Source organism: Salvelinus alpinus, chromosome 16, assembly GCF_045679555.1.
Source record: "Salvelinus alpinus chromosome 16, SLU_Salpinus.1, whole genome shotgun sequence".
NCBI classification, from domain to species: domain Eukaryota; kingdom Metazoa; phylum Chordata; class Actinopteri; order Salmoniformes; family Salmonidae; genus Salvelinus; species Salvelinus alpinus.
In genome coordinates this window covers 1057346-1075844 of record NC_092101.1, presented here as the reverse complement: position 1 = coordinate 1075844, position 18499 = coordinate 1057346, and the positions used below count along the sequence as shown (strand labels likewise).

The 18499-nt window shown below is 42.3% G+C and overlaps 1 protein-coding gene across 9 annotated transcripts in view; it reads left to right on the top strand.

The window, feature by feature from the left end:
* Positions 1 to 1215: 1215 nt before the first annotated feature.
* Positions 1216 to 18499, top strand: part of LOC139540648 (ephrin type-B receptor 3-like) — a 104272-nt gene continuing 86988 nt past the window's right edge. For 4 of the 9 annotated variants that reach the window (XM_071344465.1, XM_071344463.1, XM_071344460.1 and 1 more), the window contains exon 1: positions 1220 to 1933. In XM_071344465.1, coding sequence (XP_071200566.1) covers positions 1870 to 1933 — 64 coding nt within the window. In that variant the 5' untranslated portion in view covers positions 1220 to 1869. Of the gene's footprint in view, positions 1934 to 18499 lie in introns of all 9 variants that reach the window. The other 5 variants (XM_071344458.1, XM_071344457.1, XM_071344464.1 and 2 more) reach the window with 3 other exon arrangements.

Below are 18499 nucleotides of genomic sequence, written 5' to 3'. Positions count from 1 at the left end.
ACTCGAATAAAATATCAGTAGTAGTCGTTCCAGGAACTTTCATATTTTGAGGGGCAGGAGGAGTTACATCCGCAGTTGTGCACCATTTTGGACCGCCAAATTGTAATTTTAATCAAAGCATTTTACAGCACAATACAATGTTATTGCAGAGGCTAGATATAGGTATATGGTTAACTTTAACACCTTAACATCCAAAAAAAGTTATGCATGCATTTAATGTATCAGGCTACCACTCGAAGTATTGTATTTCATAATATGGAACAAACGTATTAATAAAAAAATACAATTTTGATTTTTTTTTCTCAAATTCGAAGACAGAAGGGCTCTTCATTGGCATGATGTTCAATTAATTTGTATAGGTTATTGTTACCTATTAATTTAAATGAATGACACAATGATGCAATAAAATCACCTTAAACGCTGTAAATTTGAGGCAAACGGCACTAAAAGATACTCATCCCAGACGCTATTTTCTTTGGTTTTCAAAAGAAAGAGAAACCTCTATTCCAGGCTAATTGAAGAAGAAGAAACATCACCATGTGCCCATTGTCATAGCCTACTGACTGTTCTTCAAATGCGCCTTCTCAATATGCCAATGAAGATTAGAGGCTAAAGCAACAATAGCGATTCCCTAAACTATACGGTACAGTTTGTAAGCTTTTTAGATGTCTTCATATTCATTTCAACAGAACTGGAGTTTGTATCCATGTCCTTCAAGTATGTAGCCTAATTATTGTTCTCAGTAAACTACAGCGAATCAATATGCAATTTTTGTTTTATATTCAGCATATTATCAGTTGTATTTCTTCAGAAACCGAGATTCTGAAAGTGGTCTGTACACTGGGTGAGATTTGCGCACAATTATACTTACAGAAAATCCCAGTGTTCAATGGGCTTTGCATTTTGATAACACAATGTCCATTGAAAAACCTGAATATTCAACTCTGTTTTAGACACATAATTGCTGCAATAGCTAAAAATTATTTTATAACAAAGAAAATAAGCAGAAACTCCGTAGTTTTGCATTAAATCGACCACTGAAATATGAGTATCCCACAGGGGGCGCTCTGTCCCCGCTGAAACGCCTGATCTGGGATTCCCGAGAAAGGCAGTGGCCCTGGAGCATCAGTTTAACAAGCTAGTTGCGGGGGTGTGACCATATCAGAGACTGACAGCTTCTTTAACCATAACCCCTCCTCCTATGCTCCCGGTCTCTCTCTCTCGTTCACTCTTCCCTTGTTTCTGCACAATCGTGCTCAATTCCAATGCACACACCAAGAGGAGCATAAGCTTTCTGCAGCCACGCCGATAATTCGCTCAGGGACATTACTACAATATATTAACCAAGGAGATTTTTTTCGGGAATAACACTTGATCATGTAAACGGGTTGGCTAAACTACAGACATAGCTGGACTGCATTATGGTATTGATACAAGAAGTGTGGAAATATCGAACGTCTTGACTACAAAAAAGTATTTGGATTATTCCCGACGGACCGCGTGAAACGGACTTACATTTCCCTGCGTAATCATAATAGCAAACATAATCGGGGATATGTATTGAATGGCTGTTGGGAACGAGGCAACTTCTCTTCCGTGATTGCCAAATGCGAAGTCTACGGGTTGGACAACTTTTGCCCGTTCCCGTTCCTTGCATAAACCCATTGAAAATTATTGAAAAGGAGAGGGCTCCTAGATTGCACAAAGCTTCTCATACCTCCTTCATATTGATATTTTTCTTGTTGGTTTTATGGAGGTAACTCTGGGTTTGGGTGCTAGACGCGGTTAGACTGGGTGCGTGGAGCGTTGGAACACCGGATTGTATTCCGCTCTCCCCTGGGTTTATTTCATGTCCGAATTTACCGCTTTATGACAATGGATTACTTTATGGTTTTATGCAGCCTCTTGCTTGCCATGGCGTCAGCTGTTGAAGGTAAGACACATTCATATTTTTTGTGGTTTATTATTGGCTTCTGGTTTTGGGATTTTCGTTAAGACCCTGTTCGCTCTGGGTTTTAACTACGCCGAAGCTCTCATGAGGACCGCCAATGGGCTACAGCAGTGCGCATTGGTAGTAGCCGAAGCCGAGTAACACAAGTGTATCCCTCGTCGAGCTATAGCTCTCTTATTTATATTTTAGCATTTTAAACGACATTATTTTATCAGGCTCTGAGAGAACATTTTGAACAGATATGAACTCGCTCCCACAGATAGCTTTGCGCAACGGCAGACAACCCCAAACAACTCCAAGTGCCTTACCATTGCCGATTTTCAATACACATTTGTAATGCTCACCAGTCGTATCATTTCAAGGACAGTTGTGTAGAATTTCGGTTAAGATCATTCATTCTCCTTGATGCTTGCCTTTTCATTCTTACCCTAAGGAAATTAGCGCAACACTAGCCCATATCTCAACAGGGAGTCGGAGCTCTATGTAGGTTGCAGCTCCGCGGGCATGCAGCGCAATTGGTGCCCCAGACACTAAAATGTATTCTAGTATTTTGGAAGGTTCAGCATTGCATAAAATAGTGGATCGGTTTGACAAGAAGCCTATCAAGTATTTACTTTTTAAGCAGATTTGGCTTTCAAACCATTACATCAAAGTGTAGCTATATTTGCTATTGAATTATGATTAATTGCAGGCAAAGCGTTTGAGTCATTGTAAATTGGGATAATACACTATTTGTCTTCACAATTACTGTGAAATATATTTTAATTTAATTCGTTAATATGTAGAGCAATATTAGCGAAATTAGTACATTTTCCTGTCATGCAGCAAACATATGGAAACAAAAAGCGTTTTATTGCCTAACAGTGGACCATTTATTCATTGGTGTAGAATGGGGAAACAGGTCTGGCACACAGTGGGTTTGAACGGGCCTACAGCTTGTAGTCTATTGCCGTAGCAAGGCGGCTTGTAGGATACCCGGCTGGCTTGTGTTACTGTTGCCACTAGAAAAGTAGGACAGTGTGCCACTGTTTTTGTAAATGGCGCTCTCCCATAGCTTTCTTGTCTACTTTCATGACTTGCCAATACATTTTCAACTCCTTTGAATTTACACTGATAAGATAAGCTGTCTACGGTGTTGAACTTCGATTAAGACTTGAGAGAGAAACCGAATAGCATGCACTGTTTTATGATTCTTGGGATTATTTGATTACGAGCGAGCCTTGACCCAATTTCAGATCGTAATATAAAATGACATTTTAATTGTGCGTGATTATAACATTATCATGTTTAGACAGTGTTTTAAACAATCGGTTGTTCTGTTTTATTCAAAGTCGCCCTTTGAAGTTGTGGTAAAGTGAAGTAGGCTATAGCGCGGGTCAAAATAATGTAGGCCTATACCGCTTTATCTGATAAGCTTTGTTGTTTCATTGGTGCCCGCAATCATTCTGTATACGGTAGACTATAGACCAACTCATGTCAAAAAGAAGCGGTAAATTATGAATTGGTTGGTATGTGCACTGAAATCCACATATTCACCTTTCACCTAGCCTATGTAGACTATATTAGGCCTGTTATTAGTAGCATTCAAGATATGCCTAGTGGGAGGCACTCATTTTGAGTGGTGTGTCAGGGTATATAACGGCACCGAAATTATGGGTGCAGCTTTTCAAATCAAATTTTCAAATCAAATTGTATTAGTCACATGCGCCGAATACATCAGGTTCACCTTACAGTGAAATGCTTACTTACGAGCCCCTAACCAACAATGCGGTTTAAAAAAATACGGATAAGAATGAGATATAAAAGTAACAAGTAATTAAAGAACAACAGTAAAATAACAATAGCGGGACTATATACAGGGGGATACCGGTACAGAGTCAATGTGCGGGGGCACCGGTTAGTTGAGGTAATATGTACATGTAGGTAAAGTTATTAAAGTGACTATGCATAGATGGTAACAACAGAGAGTAGCAGTAGTGTAAAAGAGGGGGGCAATGCAAATAGTCCGTTTTTGGCTGAAGTTGATGTATTTCGTTAGAACAACCTCTTTCCACCATAAGTGCTGCCATACATTTCTCTTCGCTGACCTGGTTCGGGGCTTAGCTAAGCGTTTAACATGGGCAGGTGATTTATGACATGCGCTGGAGACTTTTCTGAGAGGGAGCATAGTTTATGGGAAGCGACCGCCCGGGGAACAATACACGACCACACGGAGCGTCTGGTCTGACCAGGAACATAAACGAGAGAATGCCCCTATTTTACCCAACTTACAGCCGCTACTAACAAGGGACAGGTTAAAAGTAACATTGCACCGTTTTAGAGAATACTTTTTCTATAGCCTATTGAAAAGAAAACACCTTTAGTTTTTTTGTATTATAGGTCATGTTTTTTCGTATGCTCAGCATCCACTTTCACGATTCCGTTGAATATGTTAAATTATTCATTAAACATATTCCTGATTAATTTATATAATTTGATACCCCCATAGGTCTTTTGTGTGACCTAATTCTGGACACATAAACTACGCCTTAACATCACAGTGTGACCATGTGACTTCTGCTTAATCTTTTGCTTAGCAAAAATGAGCCATGGGTATTGTGGCAATAGTCTGTTTTTCAACTCAACCATTAAAGTAATTTATATGACGAAGATTCGCCTTTATTTATTCAGAAACAAAAGCAGACTATTCAGCAGTGTTATAGCTGTCAAAACAATTAATATTCTAAGCCTATTGAGCGTTTTTACGCACTATGGTTGGCTTTAAAATGCCCTTGACTTCAAGTTAATGTTGTTTGTAGTTGTTTGAAATGTTGTACTTGAAATAGTTTGATAACAAAGCCAAAGTATTATCTTGTAAAAGCCTCACGAGGCCTACTGTACTGTACATGGCTACATAGATAAAGTGGCCAACAACCGGGAGTTGTTTGGATGAAGCTCTGTGGCTATCGGTTTTCTCAGCGCTCCATCGGAGACATAAATTGTCCCGATGACATTTTAGTGCACTGGGGGATTCGTTAATCTCTTTCCTCATTGTAAATTATGTTTATGATAGAGGTTTAAGATAGAAGCAGATATGTTAGCGGTGCACACACAACAACATCTATCACGATTTGCAGGCAATCTGGAACCGCGTTTGCCCACTTTGACGCGTATTTCATTTCACTTACAGGTCCCATCCTTCACTTTGCAGCCTATTATTTTTCGAGGGAAAGGATAATCATTTTCAATTCAAGTACGTTGAACTTCGTTTTCCATTAGCCCACCCTCCCTCCTCAGTTCATGAATTCCCAGACAGTGCGTAAGCTAACCTCACAACGCCAGTGTTTTCAAGCCGTGCAATGTACTGGAACTGGTTTGATTTACCATTGTCACTGCTTGCATGTTTGTAGATTGGCCTACAGGTGCAAATCTTATCAAGTTTATTTTGTATGGATTTCCCCTAACTAAAGTGCGGATTATTTGCTTTGATGAGTTTTTCACCATATTTAGCCCATGCCCATGGCATAATCTTTCTGTCTCGTTGCGTTGCTATTTATGTTTGGTTGTGGTGTGCGTAAATAGGCTGCGAGCCTCGTACGCACCAGCTTGCGCTTTTATACTGTGCCCAAGATCACACCTCTGCAGGCCTATTTTCCTGTCCTTAATTTGCAGTTGGCGAATCTCTCACTCTCTCAAATCAATTCAAAGTATCTCTCTCTCTCTCTCTCTCAGCCAGGTTTAATCCTTCCCTCTTCAACGTGCCTGGAAGGCTCTTCGTCACCATTATTATTGCTTGACCCATTTTGTTCGGCACACTTGTTCTGTGTTAAATAAGGAAAGCCTTACCCAGCTTTTTTTCGAACATGCAACAGGCCTATTCTGTTTGAATGAACTAGGATTTTTGTTCACTTTTTACTGACCCTGTAGTGCGTCCAGAGAGATCAAGTACTGAGCGCCCACCTCGGAGAATCCATGTTACATAGGCTAATGCATTCAAAGGCAAAAGCTCAACAAACGTCGTTAGGGATAATAATGGTCATTATTGAATGGACAAAATAAATTATTAGTACTAAGGTTAACAACTGTAACAACCAAACCCTCTTAGGGGCCGAGGGGGAAATTGGACGGCAGAATGTGTAAAACAATACACAATAAGCCGCAACTAGCACTTTCAATATGGAGACCTTGCTGCTGAATATGACAGAATCGACAGAATGTAGATTCCTGTCCACTGGTTATTGTTGTTATGTTTGTTGTTGTTAAAGATATACTTTATTAGACCTAAACGAAAAACTGACCAAACCAAAATGAGAATTACAGGGCTAAAAAAGTACATTGGATTTAATTGAACTCTTTAGATTTTTTAAAGAATTTATGCAGTTTGTAATATATATATATTTTTTTATAATTATAACACTTACGAGTATTTTACGTATTAAAAAACCTTCATTATATGTATAGCCTATGCTAATAATATCATCATTTAATTTCTTATCAATACGTTTTTGACTTTGCGTTAATACTTTGAATTGCATCTCGGGTTGCATACTTTGTTGAAGTATTGAAAGTATGAATTATTTAAACGTCCCTACAGCCAGAGTGTCGCAATCGATGTGGCTTGATTGATTAAGGACAACCGCGCTGCTTAGGCCTTTAACCGGAGAATCGATAGAGTGATGCAAGAGATTGGCTTCCTTCCTATTGTCTGTGAACCAAATTGACCAGTTGAATATCCCTGGCCTTACAATCTATCGGAGGGCAGGTCTTTATTGCAGAGTAGTCCACAGGATGAAACGTTGAAGTGCACCAATTAAGGCGATTTCTTGATAGGCGGTTGGAATCAAATGGTCTGGCGGATAGAGGGGATGAGTGTGCCAATCTAATTGCCACGTAGGCCGCTCTGCTAGAGCGAGACAGACAGCACGATGGCGATGAGCGTATATAGACTTTTACATTTGGCATGATTTTTGACTTATTGAATTACATAGGTGAAAATATATGTTAATAATTTCAGTTTTTAGTATAAAATGATTCATTACGAAAAGCCTAGTCTATTTATGAAGTCTTGGTTTTTCATAAATTGATAGCATATAGGTTTATTACTATACGGTTATGGTCTCTGTTTTCCATTCCGTGAATTATAGTTGTAGCCTATTTTATCATCTAATTTTGTTTATTGAACATGTTCTTTTCATGTAGAGTTTGGCCATTATTAAAAATACAGTACTCCATTGTTAGAGTATTATTAATGCATAACAAATAATTGTGTAGGTCTATTTTCCCATGTGAATTTTTTTTCTACTGTTAAGAATAATATGAACTTTTGTTAAATTCAAAAGCAATATAATTAAGTAAACAATTGAATCCAAATTTGTTGGATTTTAGAGTAATTGAGCGCTTATAATCTAAGGCAATAATATTAGGAATGATAGTGTGATGATGATACTTATAATAGTAGTATAATTAATTAATGTAAAAATGATTCCATCATTATAATTCAATTTATTTTCACAATTGTCACATCATGATTCAGCCTGGAATTGTGAATCAATTGTGACTTTACAACTGTCAAATCCTCTATAAGAGAAGAATGACAACTAGAAAACAGTGGCATCTTCCCCACTCTGGCCCTGTATAGGTTAGATAGGGCCCCATTGAGGTGAAGGTCACATGCTAAGGAGAGGCCATGTTGAACAGATGTTCAGTGTCTTTGGTTCAGATTGGCGCTCAGACGGGGGTTGGTTGGTGGGGGGCTGTGGCTGTGCAGCGAGACAGAGAGCTGACAGGCTTATTGATGCTATGGGACTCAGGAGTGCTTATGTGAATGGTCACATCCCACTGGGAACAGACGTCAATTCAACATCTATTCCACGTTGGTTCAACATTGTTTCAACCAGTGTGTGCCCAGTGGGATGTGAATGCTGATGGTACGGTCACGTAGCACATGAACGTTTGCTCACATATCCATATACAACAGTTGCACACCAGGAACTTCTATGTCATAGAAGAAAACTAGGTGGCCTTTTTGGATGGACAATATGGACAGTGTGTCTATAAGGGTTACTGTAAAGCCTACATTTTGGATGCCATAAGGACAGAATATTCTGGATGGATTTATTGTGCTGTGAAGTGAATGGCTGGCTAATTAACGCATAAGTGCTTGGTTGCAGACCTTCCTGTGTGTGTGTGTGTGTGTGCTTACGGAGATCCCCCTTTCTTCCTCTAAAGGGCTGTCCTGCAGCTGATGAAGGGTCTTGTCGAATAGAAGGTCTTTGACACCCGCTCCTGAGAGCGTGAGGAGCAAATGTGTCTGGGCCTGCCCACTGCCAAATTCCCACTGGTGCTGTCTACAGCCAGCCGAGCGGAACGAGGGAGAGGAGGGAGACAAAAAAGAGAGGGATTGAAAGAAAGAGAAGGAGAGAGAGAGGACTTGCACTCCATCTGGAGAGAGCGAGATGGGTGGCTGTGGCACGGCTTTAGGGCCGTGTCTTATATCACAGTGCCAACTGCTGAGGCCAACAGAGACAGCTCAAGCCACCTAAACAAAGTCACATGATGGCAGCTGGCGTTAGGGTAGTAGCGCCACTCCTTTACCTCTTTAGTCACTGTCAAAGTCAGAAGGTGCTTTCTCTGAGGTTTTTCCCTTTCAAGTCGACTATAAAAGTTTTCCCAACCGAAAATGTGTGACTAAAAGTGAATGTGGGTATGTGCGTGCAGGGTGGGTGTGTTACCACTTGGCCCCTTAGTCTGCTGTCGTTTAAAATAAAACGTTTCCATCCAACTGGAACCATATTAATGAGTTTCAAAATTCTGGTGAAATGCTATACATAATGTTAACTTCCATCAAAGTAGGCATTTTATAGGCCCCTTCCACATTGGACGTCCATAAAGCGCAGCTGAATTGACCATGTGTGACAACTCGGTGTTGGGTTAGAATGGGGGTGCGTTCAGCAGGGGACAACGTTGTAGAACAGTCAGATAGAAAATGTTATGACGAACAAACCTTCCTCGCTGACATCTAGAATAAGGAACCCGTCTCTATATCGTGACATTTCTATCTGCATCGCTCCACAACGTTTGCCTGCTGAACGTGGCTCTGTTAGGCCCCAGTGTGTTTTCTCCTGCTGCAATTGAGAACCTATGCCTTTTGACCTTCTGTCGGTTCAAAACAAGGAAGTCACTGCATCTTAACCAAGCCAGTCTTTTTATTCAGTAACAATGGCTTCCCAAACAGAATCAAACCCTCGGGGCCATGCTTGGTTGAATAAAAATGGAATTAAGGACGAAAAAGGAAACAAGTGGTGATGTGTATTTATGGTACGGGGAAATGTGCATGCACAGCCACTCATGCCTGTCGACACACATAAACACTCATGCAAGGATACAAACAGACAAGCCAATTGCGCTGAAGTGTGCTTGAGCATCACTCGACGCCAGCTAGCAGTCCAGGGCCAATGTGCTATTCACATGTAGGTCGGGGGCGCTCGGGGGAGAAGACGAACACACTTTATGGGCATGCCATGGTCATTACTCTGCCGAGAGTCACTTGGCAAGAGCCGAGCGGACTTCTCCTTCTGCAATGCACAGTGGTTTGATCCGTTTCAGCCCCCCCCCCCCCTCCATTTTTTTACGAGCTACAGGCTCTTGTAACAAATTTTGCTGATAGAGCAGAAAGGGATCTTTGATATTTGTCTTTTAAAAAACCCAGTCACATCTGTCGGCCGTTCCAAAATTGAGTGCCTGGAGGAAAAAGCTATCACCTGGTTTCAGCGTCGCAAGTCTTGTTAAAATGTAAGGGAAAGAAGAAAAGGGGCCAACTCTAAGATATTTTTAACATATTGAAATAGTTGAATGCAAGCTTTAGCTCCAGACACTTGGTTGTATTTTGGATACGTTTTTGAAGACTGGCAACACATTTTGCTACTTTTTAAAATGACTGCCATAAAGAGAAGGTGTGATGATAGGGGATCTTGGAGGCACTGACTGAAGTCGTGGTTAGTGTGCTAGGTGTGAACGTCCACTTTGATTAATGGAACTAGATGTGTGAAGTGAGTGTGTATTGTGTGTGAATGGTGGTGTGTGTGTGTGTGTGCCTGTGTGTCTTCATGGCGTGGGAGTCGAGAGTTACAGTTGGCACTAAAACTCCATCCGTTCACTCCTTCTCCTAAGAGTTAAAACACCCAGCTCCACCTGCTCCCAATCTACACTTCAAACAACACACCCTGCCAAAAGGAAGCTTCTTCTCATGAATGGGTGCAGACTTTACCATACCCCCTATTACCACTTACCAACGTTGACAGTACTCACTCTTAATGACTTAAACAGGGTTTCTCAACGTGACGCAGCTTGCATAGAATGTACGATAGTCGAGAGTGACGATAGTCCTCACAGTTCCCACTATGACCTCTTGAAGGTTTTGTCTGTGGGAAGACTTCCGCTAAGCTTTGCATTGAATGTTAAAGACGGGGCAGTGAACGTTAAAGACGTTCAATGCCCTATGCTCTTTTATGTGCATGAATAAGCATACCACGTTAAGGGACAAAGACAAAAATGCAAATGCCAAACCGGTGAGGCATTTTTATGTCTTTACGTGCATCCTGTGCACTAAAAGACCAAATGTCTTGGTGTTGAGTTGAGGTAGACATTGTTTTACTGCCTAGCCGATCTGACACCTCTCCATTTGGGGAGACGGGACTGAGGGAGCTGTGAAGTGTGTGTGTTTCTCTGACTGTTTGGTCTTTGTCTCTGAGTGTGTGTGTATGTTACCACAGTGTATTTTCCAGTGGTGGAAAAAGTACCCAGTTGTCATACAAGAGTAAAAGTATAGATACCTTAATAGAAAGTTACTCAAGTAAAAGTCATCCAGTAAAATACTACTTGAGTAAAAGTCTAAAAGTATTTTGTTTTAAATATACTTCAGTATCAAAAGTAAATGTAATTCTAAAACATATACTTAAGTATCAAAAGTAAAAGTATAAATCATTTCAAATTCCTTATTTTAAGGAAAGCAGACGGCACCCTTTTCTTGTTTTTAACATTTAAGAATAGCCAGGGGCTCACTCCAACACTCAGATATTAGTTACAAAAGATTCATTTGTGTTTAGTGAGTCCGCCAGAACATACGCAGTAGGGATGACGAAGTGTTCTCTTGATAAGTGCGTAAATTTCACTATTTTTCTTTTCTGCTAAGCATTCAAAATGTAACTAGCACTTTGGGTTGTCAGGGAAAAATTTATGGAATAAAAAGTGCAATATTTTCTTTAGGAATGTAGTGAAGTAAAAGTAGTCAAAAATAGAAATAGTGAACTACCCCAAAAAAGTACTTAAGTAAAAATACTTTAAAGTACTACTTAAGTACTTTACACCGCTGGTATTTTCAGTGGCGGAAGCCCCTGTGGGGGGAACAGAGTGCTCTCCCCCACGGGGCTATTGAGAGAACTTTATCTATTATAGGGGAATGAGATGCTTTATGGAAAGGAAAGGGGGATACCTAGTCCGTTGTCCAACTGAATGTATTCAACTGAAATGTGTCTTCTGCATTCATCCCAACCACTCTGAATCAGAGAGGTGCTGGGGGCTGCCTAAATCGACATCCACGTCTTCGGCGCCCGGTGAACTGCCTTGCTCAGGGGTAGAACCACAGATTTTTACCTTTAGGCAATCCAAGGCAATAGGTTTAATATATACATCTAAGGACCCCCATCTGTAGTAGGGCTTCCGAGTGGCACAGCAGTCTAAGGCACTGCATCTCAGTGCTAGCGGCGTCACTTAAGACCCTGGTTCGATCCCGGGCTGTATCACAACCGGCTGTGATTGGGAGTCCTACAGGGCGGTGCACAATTGGCCCAGCGTCATCCAGGTTTGGCCGGGGTAGGCCGTCATTGTAAAATACAATTTTTTTCTTAACTGACTTGCCTAATTAAATAAAGGTTAAATAAAAAATAACCTCACAGGAGATGTCTTGTCATTGTGATTTGTTTACATATTCATGTTTCCTCTGTAGATTGTTTATCTACAGCAAGCTCTAATCATGCAGCGAATGAGTGTCCTTGTCAAGTGTTTGTGAAGATATCTTTTTGAAGGATTCAATCTTAGCGTACCATTTGAAGGAATTAAATTTCTGAGCGTGGTTTGATCAAAACTGATGTGACTTCTATTATTATCATTGGTAGATGTTCTAATACCTGCAAGGGGTTCGAAACATGCAGACAGTTCAAAGACCCCTCGCTTATTAAAGGATTCACTGGAATATGGTGCTTGATGAGCTCGAGAAAGAGATGGAGATAGACATAGACAGTAGAGAGAGCGAGAAATACACTATATACTTTTATCTAGTTAAGATGAAACCGTATGGCGACTAAACCACCACACCAGCTCACAGATATGGTGTATCAAAGCCTTTTGATCTATAGGCATGGGTCCACCAGATAGCTACATCTGCAAGGTGACATATCTCAGGCAGGCAGTGAGTGTTCACCCAGGGCAGCCCTTTTCTACAGGGATTATCCACAAACCCCCTGCCTTGCGAGAAGCCTCCCATACCGGGTGAGAGATGTATGATTGCAGGGTTGAGCTTTGCGCTCTGGTTCTCCGCTGAGCCGCAGTCGAAGGCTTATCAGTTATTGAACCTGAACCGAGAGAGAGAAAGAGAGCAACAGAGAAATAAAGAGAGTGAGAGAGAGGCAGAGAGAAAGCCACTTGGTTCAGTGTTGGCAAGACAGTTAATTTCAAAAGGTGTTGAAAGTGTTGACAATGCGGGACAGAGGGACCCATGTGAGATTGGGGGGAGCTGTGGTAAAATGAGTGGGGAAGAGGGTGAGGAAGGAGGAGTAAAGGGGGTTGGGGGTGGTGGTGGGCTCTGGGAAGGTGTGAGCATCAGAGAAGGGAGATTTTATTTCCTACCTTGGACCAGTGTTACATATCTACTGTATCCTCTCATCTTCAATTAGACTATCCTAATCCAGCTTTAGCCTGGGAAGAAAGATCCAGCTTTCTTTCTTTCTTTCCCTCCCTCCATTTCTCTTTCTCTCTCTCACTTACCACCCAGGTTACCAGATGAAAAGTCTGGGCTGTGATGCAGGCCGGAAGGAATCCACAGTTGTTTTTAATGAATCTGACAAAGCAACCGAGTGCCGATCACTGGCAACATTGTGCCACAATTTCCAAGACAGCATCTCTGACCATGTCAGAGAGACAGAGACACTGCAAGAGAGATAGACCGGAGAGAAATAGATAGAGAGACTGCAAGATAATCAGCTGTGTAGTGCTAAGGGCAAAAAATTCAAACGGCATTGTTTGCTTTTGCTCAACCGTTTATGAGATTATACTGTCCAATAACTTTTATTGTCGCTTAATTCAAGGAACTATAGGGCTGTATGTCTTCCGTGATGATTTAGCGCGTGAACACGTGCAGCCGTTTAGGCCCTGAGCTTGTAGCTGGGTAGACAGATTGGCGCTGTGGTATGCAAAAGGGGAAGAACGAAATGTTCACCGGTCCTCATTCAAACAGGTAGACTTTTAAACAAACCGTAGACAATGCCTCCCGTTCTCTCCTCTGTTTACTTTCTCTTTCTTCACCTCCGTCACTCTTTCACTCTGTCCTTTCCCACCCTTTACTGTACCCCTGATTCACATCCTTTAATAGTTTGGTTCTAATTGTAGCAATATTTTCCCTTCCCGTTATCTGCCAGCCTTGTGATATAGAAATCCCCAAAGCTAGGAGACAGGGATATTTACTGCCCCATGGTCTTTTGATGTGTCCACTTGTTGATAAGGGCTGACAGTCAAATGACTCACTTCCTCTATTGAAGTGGAAAGAGGAGTCTGCGGTTCTCTGCCTCGTTCTGTGACATTGTTTCCCATGAACACGAAATGATGGCGACCGTATGCAAAAGAAAATGCAGTTTGAGTTCAAGCACCGACACTTACATGACATGTTCGCAATGGCGTTCTCTTTCAACCTGTCCCCATCGCCCTTGGCTTCTCCAAGAACAGGTTCCTCAGTTGTCAGACATCACAAAAAGAGAGATTAGTACAAATGTAGGAAAACACACAAGGTCTTCAATGGGCTGTAATTCAATCTGTTGCTGTAGGGTGTCGGAGGGTGCCTAAGTGCAAGGCACGTGAGGTGTAGCAGGTTTTCGATACCCGGCAGAATGGCGAAGAGTGTGAAAACAATCGCCAGGGACATGAAAGCGTGCAGGAACACACAGCAGAGTCAAATAACCCCCCGACCAGATGGGAATGGTCAGTGAACAAGGGGGTCGATGTTTATACCATTGGTGTCAGAAGACGGATCTGAAAACATTAACCCCAAAGACACTTTTGCCCTCTCTGAATCCCTATGGGACCGGGGGCTAAAAGTGTGGTGATGATTAGAGATTCAATTTAGCTCTCCATCAATCAATGCTGGAGGGAGGAAGGCGAGTGATGTTGATAGCCCAGCCTCTTAAAACCAGACTGGGTTGGTCTCTTGGGAGTAGGCGTTTTTTCTGCTTTCCTAATTAAGCGGCAAAGCTGCCACTGCACTTACTTATTAATGAATCTTCGCTTCGATCGGTGCAGGGGACCACGAGGTAACTCGACTCTAAACCCTAATTAGTCCATCACTAATGGCTGAGCTTCTCGACGATCCATACGTTCTAAACATCTACCGTCAGCAGGAACATGCCATCGTACTTCTGACCTTTACTTCTGGTCTTGTGTTGCTTGTTTGAGAGCAAATTTGAGAATTTGACCCTCATGGAACTTTATTTCCATCTGGACACCCATATTGAATGGAGTCATATGCAGGTACTTTTTGAGGAGGTACTTTAATTTAGTTTAAGCTGCAGTATTTAATCCCCTCTCCCAGATCCTCCTCTTAGTGTGCTTGGTGTCATTTGACTACAAACCTCAAGAGAGATCAAATGGGATGAGGTGTCACACCCTTTGATTTCCTCCACAGCATAAATGCTAACAGAGAAAGTCAGGATGTGGCACAAACATTCTCCCAACTCATTTCCACACTTGATTGTGATGCTCATTCGTGCACCCCTGACAATGCGGGTCAATAAGATGTCACACGCACAACCACGTCAATCATGTAACCGAAACACTACCCCCACGCAGACTAGCTAAGTTTGTCTAGTTTTGGTGGTGGTGGTGGTGACATCACTACTCAGGGACAGTGAGTCCGTCCGTCTATCCATCGCAGCCTTGTATGGTGTGGCTTTTAGAGCTATAAACGCAGGTTCTGAGTCAGATTTACAGGCCCCTGGGCATTTGTACCTCATTAGTTTCTGCCCACTCTTAGTGGTTCTTTGTGGTTCAGGGTCAGGTCTAGGTCTGCGTCCCAAATGCCACCATGTTCCCTATATAGTGCACTACATTTGACCAGAGCCCTACGGAAAGTAGTGCCCTACATGGTGAATAGGGTGCCATTTGGGAAGCTACCCACGACTAATCAGGCAGGGGTTGATCCACGCCCTGTGGTCTGGACTGACTCGGCCAGTCCCAAACGAACCCCACCTAACCCAGACCATCTAGAGCAGGGGTGTCAAACATACGGCCCGCGGGCCGGAACCGGCCCCCAAGGAGGTTCGATCAGGCCCGCAGGATAATTTGAAAGTGGAAAAAATGCATAAAAGACATGGAATTAATGTTTTTAGTTCGCTGCAATTCATGGATTATCCGCTAAGGGGCGCACTATTTCCGTCAGAGTAGAAGACAAGCCGCGTCGCTGAGAACAAGTACTTGAAAACAGCAGACGGTATCAATGCAGCCGTCTGCTGCCTGCTTACGACGCATGTTAGAGGCCTGTAGTTTTTACCTCATCCGCTACACCCTCATTAGCCAAAATGTCGTTAGCCAGACGGAGAAAAGTCGATAAGGAGTGCAGAACATCCAAAGAAAAATGGACCACGTCCTATTGATTTACAGAGATGCACGGATAAACCTTCGTGCATTGGTGTGTTTGCAACGAGTTTCGGTATTGAAGGAATATAATATTCGAAGCCACTACGAGACTCAACACAGCGAAGAATATGCCGGCTCTGCACAGGACAACTGAGAAGAGATAAGATTAACGAATTGCTGGCGGGTCTGAGGAAGCAGCCGTCAACTGTTCATCCAGAGCCGAGAAGTCAGTGAAGCAGCGGTAATAAGCCAGCTACCTAATTGAACTAGCGAAATAGCATTAGCATCGAAGCCGTCTGTCCGACGGTGACTTAGTCAAACGATGCATGATGAAGGCGGCTGAACTTGTATGTCCACGAGAAGCGACAAGCTTTTACCAGTATGAGCCTGACGTAAGGAATACTATAGCAGAGAGGATTTCGGAACTATCGGCAGATCTAGACAGTCAAGGTTGGGACAGAGAGCTACAAGTCATTTATGGCATTTTCCGTGGCAATTGATGAGAGCACTGGCATCACAGACTGTTGGCCCAACTGGCCATATTTAATGGAAGGAGTTGATGAGACATTGACTGTTACTGAAGCAGTCCCTCGAGTCTGGGGCTCAATGCATGGACACTCACCACAGCCGAGGACATTTTCGGCTCTGTCGTTGCATGCATTGGACAGAGTTGGAGTGGATCTAGTCCCAGAACTATCAGCCTGGCTACAGACGGCTGCGTCATCCATGGCCGGAAAGAGAGCTGGTGACGCAACAAAGTCTCAAAGACAAAGTACAAGCCCTTAGTGGAGGAGATCGTTTCTGGACATTTCACTGTATTTTGCGCCAGGCGGCATTGTGATTGCAAGTCGCTGACAGCGGACCACGTCATGGAGGTGGTTGCCCGCACTGCTCAATTTCGTCCGGTCACAGAGGTCCGAACCATCGTCAGTTTGACAAACTTCTCAGCCACAGCAACCATTACCCACGGCCTGCCATACCACACTGGAGTGAGATGGTTGAGCCGAGGCGCTGTGCTGAGGCATTTCTTTGATCTACGAGAGGAAATCGGACAGTTCATGGAGAAAAAAGGAAAGCCGGTGTTGGAATCTACAATCTCAGGCATGGCTACGGGACCATGCATTCTTGGTAGATATTACTGAACACTTGAACGATCTGAACAAAATGTTGCAAGGCCGCCAAAAAGTTGTCACACAGTTTTCCGACAACCGTGACATGCATGGAAGTGGAAGCATGACTCTTGTGGGAGATGCAATTCTGGCAAAGGGCAACCCTGCTCATTTCCCCTGTCTGAGAGATGTGTGTGACCAGACCTGATGCGGACATGAAACGGTACAAAGACAAAATTGCAGGACTACTGCGGGAGTTTGAGAAACGTTTTCAGGTATTTGGTGAACTTGAGACAGAATTTTCAGTTTTTCGCTCACCTTTCACAGTTAAAGCTTCTGATCTGCCGGTCGAAATTCAGCTAGAGATAATTGATTTGCAGTGTGATGCAGATTTGAAGGGCAAATTTGCCTCTGTAGGTCTGGACAGATTTTATCAGTATCTACTACCAGGGTACCCCAAATTAACAGCCCTGGCTGCTAAAATTTTGTGCATGTTTGGGACAACCTACCTTTGTGAACAAATTTTCTCAGTGATGAATATCAATAAAACAAAAATGCGTTCAAGGCTCACAAACAAGCACTTAAATGACATTCTGAAAGTGACAGCTAGTCAGGACATGACACCTGGTGTTGATGCACTTGTACAGGCCAAAAGATGCCAAGTTTCAGGAGCGAACTGACAAGTCCAGTACTAGACCAACAGCTTTGACATGCTGCCTCAGATACTGTTTGCATTGAAAGGATACAGCTCTGTGAAGATGAATCCTGTACTGTGAGTGATTTAAAAAGTGTGCACTTTAATGTTAGTCAGCAGCTGCAAAGCAAAAGTTGTGTGCATGGAATTCTACTGGTCATACAACTCCATAAATTTTCAGTATGTATTGTATGCGTATGTATGTCTCATGTATGAAGTTTGCAGATTTACAGGACAGGCGAACACTTTCTGTCAGCACACATATTAAAGTCACTCTCCTTAGTTCTGTAAGGTGTACGCAGGGATTACATTTAGATGTCATATGCGTATGTGTAAGTGGTTCAAAAATTCCTTTCTTTAAAAGTCATACATTGTAATCTTAAAGTGCATTACTATATTTTTCAGGACCAATTAAAGTTTTGTGCCTTTGTACAATCAGTGGGATCAGTTGCAATGCATATTTGTGAATGATAAAAGTAAATTGCACATTTGTCTAAGGAAATATGAGGTGTTTCATGAAATGTTTTGTAAAAGGATAGTTCATTAAATTTCAATATTTTCCTAATGTTCTTGTGCTTCTTTACACCAAAACAAAGGAAAGACATGATATTTTGGTTATTTATAGCAGAGTATGGTATAATTTTAATGGTCCGGCCCACTTGACATCTCCCTAGGCCGTATGTGGCCCACGATGCGAAATGAGTTTGACACCCCTGATCTAGAGCTCTCATATGTATGTGTGTGTGTGTGTGTGTCTAAGGTAGATGGCAAATACAGTATGTGTGTGTTCATTGAATTAGGTTGCATATTTTGTCTGACAGATAGGTAGGTATAGGACATTTAGAATACTTTATTTGATTTAACCAGGCA